At 34.4% G+C, this 12,104-nt stretch overlaps 1 protein-coding gene across 1 annotated transcript; it reads left to right on the forward strand.

Annotated features, from left to right (window-relative positions):
- The first annotated feature begins 1,877 nt into the window (after positions 1-1,877).
- LOC103464793 (protein SSUH2 homolog) lies at positions 1,878-11,822 on the forward strand. Its single transcript, XM_008409146.2, has 12 exons — positions 1,878-2,012; positions 4,620-4,694; positions 4,767-4,842; positions 4,962-5,091; positions 5,924-5,984; positions 6,127-6,248; positions 7,644-7,706; positions 7,843-7,922; positions 8,461-8,553; positions 9,424-9,529; positions 10,019-10,126; positions 10,337-11,822. Exons 1-12 carry the CDS (start codon positions 2,000-2,002, stop codon positions 10,475-10,477), a joined length of 1,068 nt encoding a protein of 355 aa, XP_008407368.1. The 5' UTR covers positions 1,878-1,999; the 3' UTR covers positions 10,478-11,822.
- Positions 11,823-12,104: the final 282 nt, after the last annotated feature.

Genomic DNA, 12,104 nt, shown 5'->3' on the forward strand with positions numbered 1-12,104 from the left:
TCAGGCTGCTGGAAGCAGGGGACTTGATGTGAAACAATCTGCCTCTCTCCACTAATAGCATAGCCTCTCTCCACTAATGGCATAATTGCTAAAACCTTTTTGGTATTAGTTTATTTTGGTTTTTATAGTTGTGATAAAGTTAAAATGTTTTAGTTTAAATTAGTCATTTATGTCTATACATTATTTGTCTTTGTCTCCTTCCCTAACCCTCCTCGTTTGTGTAGGCTAGCCTGTTTGTATAAATTCCCCTGTGTGTTCATTGTTAAGTCAGTCTTAGGTTTGTTATGTTGCCTCAGTTGATTTCTTTTGGGCCCATTTTGTTATATTTTTTAGATTTGTTGTTGAACCTTTTTGTTAAGATATTCTTTGGAAAAAAGAAATAGAAAATATATTTTTATATATGCCTTTGTCCTTTTGTTTTACTGGTCGGACCGTCACATAGCTTTAGAAAGTGTACTTTTTCACTTGACAAAAAGGTGTCATTGTTTGGTGGTGTTTTGGATACTTTTAAAGGATTCGTCAAAGATTTCTGAATAAAAGACTTGATCCAATCATTTATTATTCTCAAAGATCAAATTATCAATCAGGGCATCACTAACTTGACTGGATGATCAGTTTATCCCATGCAATGTTGTTCAGCCTTTAAAAAAAAAAACAAAAAAAAAAAMMRSMRGKTKKWAAAAAAAATGACCAGAGTTTAAATCTTTTAACATCACAAACATAAAGAATAGAGAAGAGTTTTGACAGAGAAAGGTGTGAAATTCTCAAATTTATTTTCACTGTGAGTTTTTTTTCTCCACAATTTCCATTGTAGGATTATATAACGATTACTTAAAAAAAATTATTTTGTTGGTATTTTCTTCCATGTTGATCAAAAACAAAGATACATTTCTAACAACTCAGACTCATCTTCCGCCATGGGTTAAGGTGGCATGTATGTTTATTCTTATTTACTGTATTTTCCAAAAGGTTTTACTGGTAAAAGAGGGCAGGAACATAAAAAAATTATTTCCTCCTACTCCCTTTGAGCAATTTATTTAATGTCAATATATGCAACAATGTATGTTTTTCTTTATCTTTGTCTGCTCAAATAAAATAAAGAAATAAAATAAAAAATAAATGAAATGTTTTACAGCACATTTCCAACGTGTACAACGGTTTTTACCTCGTTTGTTTTGTAGTATTCACCCCCTGTTGGTGACCACTGCCACTACATTATTTTGCTAGCCAAGAGCCCCCCAGATTTATCGCAGATAAGGCGTGGTCAACATTCCTAGGCATTTGTGTTCATCAAATTACATGAAAAACAGCCTCAGCTTAGAAGCCTCAGCTTCCACACAATCTTTCAAAAATAAAAGCCCCAGGACACGTTGGTCATGAACAGCAAATATGAATACAATAATGATTTATTTTAAACGCATTCTCACATTCAAATTGAAGTATAGACTCTGACAGACAAACAGGTTAAACTGATCAGCTATGTTTTATTTGTTTCAATGTGGTATTAAACCATTTTAATGACAAGAAAAAAAAACGATCTTCCCTGAAGATTTCCAGTTAGATTTTAAAAGACTTAAAAAACCATGTATGTATTTAAAATATTGATCTTTGGGGGTTTTATATTATTATCTTTTCTTCTATTTAGATCATAAATTATAGTGCTAAATTAAATGTGACCTGAGGCAGCGAAGTCCTGCATAATAATGAAAAATTGGTTTATGTTCCTGATACAGGAAAGCAACGAATAAAAGACACAATACTAATACATATTTAAAAGGTATTTTATAGTATTAGAAAATATTAATTGTTTAAAATCGAYTAAGCCGCTATGTGAAAACTCGGCAGTTCTTTTATTTTGAAGTTGTTATTTCCGGGAATGGGGCTTTAAATTAGTGGGAGTAACTATACATAACATTTTGGGAAACGTTCAGAGAAAATCTTTGCAAATTACACAATACCGAAAGAGAGAGAGTGGAGCAAAACATCGAGCAGCAACAAGATGAACAGCGCAGGTTGGTTCATTAACTTTTTACAGTTTGATGCGTCCGTTCGCAGCAGCGAGTGAAGGAACCAGATGAGCTCATCTTAACGCCCATCTTTTCATTTTTTCTCAAGAGATCAATTTTCTTGTCGGGTCTCTGTGAATGGCTGAATAGGAAACGGCTATAATCTTTACGACCGAGGTTAACATTGGGAGCTAATCTAATTAGAGACTGCGGGCTATTTTAGAAGCTTCCCTTTCTTCATTAAATGCAATTTACACATTCAGTTTATGACTATTTTTATTTTTATTTTGTACTTCCTAAATGCTTTAATTTTTATTCCTTTTTTGTATTTCACAGGATTGATTTTAAGAGTACAAATTTTAGACTTCCAATCATTGGGAATTTTATCATCTGTCTCATAATGTCCGGCCTTTAATAACGAGCCTGACTGCAGGCTGCAATTGGTTTCCCCTCCTGCTAAAGTACTTTATTTTTGGTTAAATCTTTTTTTTTCTTTTTTTTCATTCTATGTTTAGACGTTCTTGAAGGCGTGTTTGATCCTTTTATTTATTAATTTCTCTGAAATCCATAGCATTAAAAGAATAGGAAGTGATTGTGAAACTCAGGAAGTGGAAATTTGAGATGTGAAATTGAAATTGAGATGTGAAGTGAGAGATCTCCTATAAAAATTTTAACACTAATTTTGATTTTATAGTCGTTATTTTCTTCTTTATTATTATTATTTTTTTATATAAAACTAAATCACTGGCAAGTAAATAAAGCTGTCCTGCTCGGAGTGTAACTGTTACAATCTGAGTCTTGCCTCATAACTTGCAGGCAACACAGACGTTGTCTTCCAGTGACGTCACATTTGTGGGCGTTTCATACTGCAATTAAAAATGCAATGCTTTTGGCTCAAAGATCTGTGTTTACTTTGTGTGTTCAGGTTCATCTGTTTTGTTTGTTTGTTTGTTTGTTTGTTTGTTTTTTGTGGTAAAATCAGCGTTGCAGTGTTGCAGGTGAGCAAAAGAACTAGTATCTCCTACAGCCACAGTTATGACTTCAGCATAGTTTTTGTCTAAAAATATGATAAAATTATCACTTTTTTTGTGTTCCGGTTTGTTTTTGTTTTTTTATGTATTAAGAGAATCATGTCCGATTTTAATTTTTATGCAAGTATTTATACACCACAAAAATATGTTTCAGTCCAGTACAAAGTATTTTAAAGCACTTTTTATTTTCTGATCCCGTTTTTCAAAACTGGTTTCTGATTAGAATATGCAGCTAAAAGATCATTCATGAACCATCATGTGCTGAACTATGTGATTGTACTGCGAACCTCTGTGACTCTTCCTAAACCTTTGAGGAACAAAGTGTTCCTGAAAAACAGTTGGCCCCATTCCAAGTTTTTACTACTTCTGGGCCTTTTTTTTTTTTTAAGGATTCCTTGGAATTATGTTCCGAAGCTTTTCAAACTTGGCTTACCACTGCAGCTGCGGGGGCGGTGTGAGACAAGTCACAACAACTGTGTGCCCCCTCCCTCTTTTTAGCCCTCAATTATCATTTGGATAGTTGTCAGATGACATCMCATTGCTACATGGGGTCTAAACCCCACGATTGGAGATTTTATCAGGAAACACTAAATATGTCTGAATTTGTTAAATATTTAAACATAAACACTTCTTCCAAAGCGGTGAATGAACAACCTTAGTAAAGTATGACTTCCATATGTACAAAAAAGTGAAAAAAAAAAAGAAATAAAATCTTTCTACCAATAAAATCCAATACTTCCACTGGTGATTGTTTTATTTCCAGGGAATGAGAATTTCATCCACTTAGTTGTAGCTCACAATTTAATTAGATATAACTGGAATTGTGTTTTCCAGTCTAGATYGTCCAAAAACATCAAAAACTCTCTGCGCACATTAAAAAAGAGGATTATGTTTGTGCAAATCCAAGGAACAAACAACAATGATACTAAAAAATAAAATTATGTATTAATACAACACTCATTGTATGATTTAAAAATGAGAAACGATTGCATCAAAATCTGAATGTGTTATTTTTTTAAATGAATGTATATGGATGGATGCATTMATTTCTTGAAAATGATAAATTAGTTCTGAGCTACAATATAAAGTAATCTAAAAACCTGCTGTGACTCATCAGCAGAGCCTCACTTATTATTTGACAAAAAATACAAAATGGATAAATCCCAGAAAACAGATTAAAACTGAATAATTAAGGCACAGCCAGCCACTATGCTCCAGTTATTTGGGTGGTTCATCTACTTTCCATTTTCTTTTTTGTTTGTATTTAGTTGCCAAAGAAAATCTAGTTGAGGCATCTACTGTACATTTTGTATTGGGCTGAATTGATTGTTCTTTCGTGATCTTGCCCAACTCAGATGCTTAAACCTGACTGGGATTAAAGTTGGGCATCTAAAGCCCTGGTGCTTAGTTTGCTTAGTTTTGAGTTCTACCGTTTTTTGTTCTGCGGTGAAAATATGCAGTAAAGTAAACACTTTGCCAAGTCTAAACATGTTTTAAGGTATGCTACAGAAATAATAAAACCAGTTTAAAGAAGTTTTAAGGAATCAAGAGTGGAATAATCTGTTTCCTTTCTTTCTTTTAGCCATATATCCGCCTCAACATGCCCCTGCAGTCAACCCGTTCGCAAGCATGCCTGGCTATGAGGGAATTGGTGCAGGTAAGCAGAGTCCTGCTAATTCAGTTATACATTTGCAACACATTGGYATCTAACTGTCYGTCGTTGTTGCAGGTGGTTTTTTGCCTCCTCCTGTACCTTTACAGCCAGTAGCTCCAACCCAGCCTGGCCCCACTCCTGAAGAGTGGACGTAAGCTCTCGTTCACATCACTGAACAGTCAGTAAATCACATGTTGGTCCGTGTTTGCATCCATCTTATATTTTATTTGTGTTTGTATGTTTGTTTGTTTTTTCTGGGTTTTTTTTCAGCATCCCCGCCATGTCAGAAGATGCTGCTCGTAAGGCATTCAAAGACTATGTGAAATCTCAGTGCTGCTACCAATCAGGTCCAGCCGATGAGGGTGTTATCACCAACATGGAGTCATTTAACACATACAGGGTGATTGCATTTTATATTACTAATAAAACCTTTAGACTTTGGCATTTACCAGYAAATCTGTTACTAAACATTCATACTTCAGTTAGCTGTCCTAATTAGAAAAGACAGAGTTTTTAACATCAGAACCACCTATATTTTAGTTCCAAGCTCACTTGAACACATATTATACACATTTGTGACCATCCTTAACATGATGTGCATGAGTGAATGCCAAATAGAAAACAAAACTAAATTACTTATTACTTTACAATAAATTGGTCCATACTGTTATTTTCCTTAAGGAAACTTCTTGATCTTTTATCTGTTTGTCTGGAGATCCGATATCAGGACATAACCTAAACTCACCAGTTTATTCTGTGATTATCAAATATTTGTTGAACATCATCCGCCAAGATATCTTGTTCTTGCTCAGTATTCTCCCWGAAAACAAAAAACAAGGCAGTTCTTCATCTAGATGCAGTTCTATCAATGTTTGAAWTTTTTTTTTAACAATTTATTTATACTTACTATAACTAAATTGCTATTTTATACACTTAGACGTTCCATAAAAACACATTAACAGTTTCTTAACGCTAACAACCTTATTCCCTCCCATAGATCCTCAGTGAATAAACATGTTAATTAGTGCAGAAAAACACACCCACAAAATTCACCAGCACACTTCCCATGTCTGGTTTCATGTTTGCAACACTGTGCACAAAAGACAACATGTAGCTATTGTTGTTTTGCATCTGTAGTTTTATATTMTTTGGTTTTCTATTCCATAGTGTGTACTAGGGAACTATGTTTAATAACACAGAATACATTTTAAAGTACTTTGTCTGTCCTGTAGTTGCGTCTGGAGACATTCACTGAGTCCAGATCAACTGAGATGGCCGAGAAACCTTACGAAGGTAGGAGCTCAGTATYCATGTCCCCTAAACCCAGGCTTCATGTTAGATAGTTAAAACTGCTTCATTTAGTTTCTGTTAGTTGAACAAAATGTTATCTCAATGAAGTTTCTAGGACAGATGAATTGTTTTGTTTCCTTAACAGGGGAAACAGCTGACTTCTATGCTCAGCCTGCCCCCACACCTTGGGAAGTCCAGGCCAAGACCCCTGAGCTCTTCACCAAACACACTGAGGAGATCCGAGTGCCATATACCTCCAACATCAAGGTGATTGTTTTTTAAAGGGCATGAATTCAAGTCAGCCAGTTTATCCTGCTGCGTTGTTGATTTCTTTACTTTATCCCAGATTCAACTTTTGGTGAATCTGGGATAATCATGGTTGTTCACCACATGGACAACCATGTGGTGGACTTTTCAGTTKATTTTTTGGGACCCATTAATTCATTGTTCTGCTTCATTTGCCAATTTACTGTGCAGCATTATGGTTTCGAAGTTAGAAATGATAAGAATAACTCAAACTCTTTGCAAAATCGTTAAACATCTTTCCTGGAAACAAATCAGCTGATGTCAAGATGGGTCACAGGACGTAGCTGGAGGACAGTGGCTGACATGRCTTTGTAGACTCCAGCTTTCTGGAAAAAGTGTTGACACATATAAGATTTCTGTAAGATAAGCTACACAGCTTCAGGGAACGCTTGATAGTCCATGTTCAAGTTTTTGCCTCCTATCTTAAGGTTGGCMGTCCCATTTTTTGAGCAGMATCATGATTTCATTCAGAAAGACTGGAAATGTTACATTTTTCAGTGAATTAGGGTCCTGCTGTACAAACGACCAAGAGGTTTTACATGCAATAAACACTTTAAAACCACTGAAGTTGTCCTCAAATTGRACTTAAAATTGACAATTCAGAACAAGGCATAGCCATGAAAAAAGTCTTAACCCTTATAAAAGACTTATAAAAGTCTTCTTCGTCAATTACTACTATTGATTCTTTCTGAAATATAATTTAGCACTACGGTTTGGTTTTCTTTTTTTATTATTCAGCCCAGATATATTTTGTAAGGAAGTTACTCAGGAAGTTTTTGAGGTATTATTTGAAATGTATCAGAAGCCAAAGTGTTGAGGAATCACTGGACTGAGGTACATTTGGACCAAACAGTCTAAATTTCTTTGCTTCGTCTTAAAAGTCACATGGGCCAAATAATATTGATAGGTATTTTTTGACTGATTGAATTAAAAGGCAATTTAATGCCTCGTCAGAGAGGTTATGCATGTTTTAAAAAGTACAATTAAGCTCTTGAGATTCATACTCCTTGGCAGATCTAGATGAAAAATTAATTTTCAGCCAATCAAGAAGTTTATTACAGAAATGAAAAGCAGGCATCTCTCAGGAAATGATAAAATAATGTAAAAAGTGTATAAATCTCCCCTCACCCAGAAAGAAAAACTGCTTTGTTCACATTTTACTAAAGGTATATATTTATTTAATTTAAATTATATTTCATCTCAATAAATGTGCTTTTGCCAAATCTGACAAGCTGAACAGTGTAAACAAAAAGGCCACTTGCTTTTTGTCAGAGCTTCAAATTATGTCTAGTGTTCTGAGATTCTGTTTGCTTCTAAAGGTAGTGAGGTAATTTTTGAACTCCTGTTTGTTTGTAGGAATGTAACGCCTGCCATGCCGAAGGAACAGTGTCCTGCAAAGACTGCGAGGCAAAAGGATATGTAAGAAATCTTTCAAATTTCCATATAAATCTTTAATAAACTGATTTTACAAACTCAAAATGTTATTTGCTGGCTAAGTAATTTGGTCAGTCCCTACTGTATTACCAGTGAATATTTGTTCATATATTCCCTTTAGAAACAATGCAGTAGGTGCAATGGCTCTGGTAAGAATGGGGAGGAAAGCTGCACTGGCTGCAATGGAACAGGAAAGGACAGGTAATCGAGCTCAATGTTGCCTTGTTGATATAAACGTGGCAAATGCATTGGTAGCAAATATGTAATTGAGTCAACTAATGTGTCATTTACTGTAAAAGTAAATGTTTTTATTATTACATTTTAAATGAAACATTAGACTTGCAAATGCCTTAAACATACTTCTTTTGTTTAATTAAAATTCCTTCTGATCAGATTTTGTTTGTAATAATCAGCCTTTTTGGAATTATAAAGCCATAAATAATAAGGACTCCATTTTATTTGTTTTCCATTGCACACTTCACATAAATATATCATACTTTAAAGTGTAAATCTTTGTTTCCAATTTTTKTGAAGTATGCAATAGATGCAAAAGTTTATTGTAAAACAGAAAGTAAATATGAAATACAGGAAATAYGCCTTTTTAATGATCAATGGAGAATCAAGAGATTTGTTAGTTAAAGTATCAAAACAATTATGGGCCTGAAATTTACCAATATAATCACCAATTAAGATGTGTAGTGTGTTATGCTTCTGACTGGGTTTGTATTTTTTTGTGAAGGTGTTCAAAGTGCAGTGGTGCGGGAAAAAATAAATGTGAAACCTGTAAAGGAAAAAAGCAATTGCTGACCTTCATCAAACTCAAAGTGGAGTGGTAAGTTTCCTTAACTGCTACAGGTGTAACAGGAAAAGATTTACAAGGTTATTTAGTGGATCTAGACAACATTAAATCCACTCCTTTTTGTTTCTATATTTTAAAGATTCAACTGTCTTGACCACTACCTGACTTAAAATAATGCTAGGCCCATAAACAAAGGAATTGAGTGGGACTATATTTCAATTCCTTATTTTGTTTTCTAAATAAACTACCTAATAATTCACAATGTTCTTGCAGAAACTGTAGCAGAACCTAAACTGTTTGTACTTTCAATATCAGTTTATCAATAATTACACGGGAAAAAAGTAATTAAAGACAGTGTTTTAATTCCCAAGAAAGTATAACTTTTCAAAAAGATGGGGTTTTTTTTATTGTTTTTAGTCTGAGTACTATTGAGAATGTTGTATCGCACATAAAACGAACCCTGCAGTAGTTTTACTTTCACATCTCTGAATATGTGAAGGTGTTTGCTTGCACCTGGGAACCAGATGTAAMATCTGCGTGTTTCCACCACATCTTATTACTGCTGTTGTGAGRAGTGACCATATTGCAATGAGAAGTTGGCTTTTCAAGTGGTAACWGGGGTTTGTCAGAGTTGTTTCCAGTTTTCCAGTGGAAAATCCGACTTTTCTGTTGATTTTTCCGACTGGRAAGTCTGAATCAAACCAGAGACATCTAAAACCTCCAGGACACTGCTGTTTAGGAGATTAACACTCCTGCTAAAAAAATAATCAGATYCACGCATTTTACATATTATACACTGCAGGAAATACTGTGCATATTTTCCTTGGGCTTAAGTAGAATAGATGGTATGTGTAACGTTTGAACAGCCAGCTTTATGAGTTGAATTTTCTGATTTYTGTTTAGGGCTAACAATGTGGACAACCATGTGGTGGAGCAAAACTCTGGCCTGAAGGCTGAAGAGTTGAACTCCGTGAATGGAAAGGAGYTGTTCAAGACGACCCAGATCATGGTACACACTCACACGCTCTTAATGCATACTTTTATTCAAGTGGATGAAAGTAATTTAGGTATAAAAACATAAAGATATCAATTTGTTTTGATTCARTAGAAATTATCAAATCAAGTAAATAGATAAAACAAGGAATTGTTTCTAATAAAACGATGAGGAAATGAAAATGGGAGAAAACGGTCAACTGTAGTGAATGAGCAACTGTGACGAACATTATCTCTTCATGTTTGGCGGATTAGTAATACAAATCAAAAATTTCTGACATACCATATTCATATCTGTTGCATATTAAACAGGATTCTTGAAAATGTTCATTAATTAAAGCATAATTTAGGATGTTTTGGATCTAAATTCATGTAATAAATGAAAAATGTTTAACCTCAAACAAAAATAGCTGAGGTAGAATMTAATTATTGTCTTTGAGAAGAGAAAGTAGTGGGTGATTGAGAGATGGTGCTCAGGTTTTCAGCTCCATGYGTTTCCTCACAGCTCTACCCGCTGTATGGATTCCCAAATCCAGCCATCGTTGAGGCCTCTGACCGTCTGATCAAAGAGCATCAATCCAAGTATGCTCAGACATCCAGGATCATGCAGCAGGTTTGTTGGAATAAACATGAGTAAACGCCTAACTTGCATTAAAAAAGGAAATAACTGACTGAGCACTGCAAGCAAAATTTTTATTTTAGGATCTAATCAAAATAAAACCAGCTGAAGTGTTAAATCTTCAAGCTTTTTTTAATTTATTGGGTATTTTGTAAGGTGTTTTCGTCTTTCACAATAAAATAACTTTGTATCTGTTTCTTTCAGAGGCAGACTGTTGAATTGATCCCTGTTACTAAGGTGAACTACAAGTGGAAAACTAGCATTCACGTTTTCTATGTTTATGGGAAGGAAAACAAGGTCAGCGCCGACGACTACCCAGAGACCTGCTGCTGCGTCATCCTGTAGACAAAAATTTAAATTCAAACGTGTACTTCATTTTCTTTCAACAGTAATCTCCCTTAATACAGTTTAAATCTACAATATTTTTTTTCCAACTGGTTGTGTTTGAAGAAAACCAGTGGTTGACAGTAACATTCATAACATTGCAAGGTGTTGGGGCAGAAGCTCTGATGCTTTATCATTTATCTTTATATTATGCTGTTTTACARTACAATACAATTCTGTGAAAAAAAATAATGCTAATACCCGAAGGTAAGTCTCTGTCTTTTAAATCTTCTCTTTTTTTTATCTGGGTGCTTGGGCCGACCAGCTTTTTTATTCGTTTTACTTGACCCGCATGTCAATGAATTCCAACCTCATATCACTTTACAGTTATACCTCATGTATGTAACATGAATGTTTGTTTTTATAATAGCCATTGCAATTACAGTGTAATTTTACTCTCATTATGAAGTAAATAGCTTTGTAATCAGTGAAGTGATAAGTGCATTTATACATGATCATGAGAAAAAGTGCCATGTTTCTGTGWATACAGATGTACAGTGAATCTTGAACCAGATCCAGTTTTGCTTGTTGGCTTGTTTCTGTTCTTCAGGAGGTCGTAAACCTCAGTGATCTGAGTCAGATTTAACATGAATTTACTAAAAACTGAGCCACCTTATATGTTCAAGTGAAAATTGTGTGAAATATCTAGTCACCCCAAGATCTCTTTGCACTATGATAGGTGGACTGTTTTCATTGAATACTAACATCCAGGTCTCTTAACTTTGTCTGCTCGTTCTGTACTCTACTGCATATTCCTCTCTGCTGCTTTTATCACAGGATTGTATTTTGTTGTTTTCTGAAAAATATTCAAGACTTCAAAAAAAAAAATCATCTTATAACCCATACTTTGCATATTTTCATGTAATCAGTGACTCTTGTAGGATATCTGACATTGTGTTACAGTCAATGAGATGTAGGATAAAGCCACTTCAGGTTTTCTTTTGATTTGTTTGATTGTTTTACCAGTAATATTTACCCAACCATACATGAATTTATTTTACTTTTATATTTTTGTATCACTAAAGTTTTTGCTGAATGAGATGGAATCTGTTTGCATTTTAAGAAATATGACTGACTTATTGCTGTTGTACGTATGTAAAACTGTGGTGCTATGTTGCAAACACATCAATCATATATGTACATGCTACAGCATTGTGAACAATGATCATTAGGATAATCTTTTTATCAGATTCATAAATGCCTTAAATACAGCACTGCGACTAACAATCATTTCTGACAGTAACATTTAGCATGTGTTTCTCTTATTCAAATAATTTAAAAAAATAAACTTTTCTTGCATCAGTTATCTGTTTTACAGTCATTCAAGGTAAACGGTTGCACATCAGTCCCTAGACGGGTTAAAAGTCCATCAGTTCAGAAAGTTGCAAATATGTTAAAATACAATATGCATGTACTTTATTCAGACAAACAAGCAAAGGGTGAGTGCCTTGGCTCATCTTTGTCTCAAGAAAATCCATCAAGGTTGAACCTGTCCTTCTCAACTCTGTGTAGCATAATATTATCCAGAAGTTTCAATCACATCAACTCTAAGACGCCCTTTGTAACTGGAGCTCAGCATTGGAGGCTC

Source organism: Poecilia reticulata, linkage group LG5, assembly GCF_000633615.1.
Source record: "Poecilia reticulata strain Guanapo linkage group LG5, Guppy_female_1.0+MT, whole genome shotgun sequence".
NCBI lineage: Eukaryota > Metazoa > Chordata > Actinopteri > Cyprinodontiformes > Poeciliidae > Poecilia > Poecilia reticulata.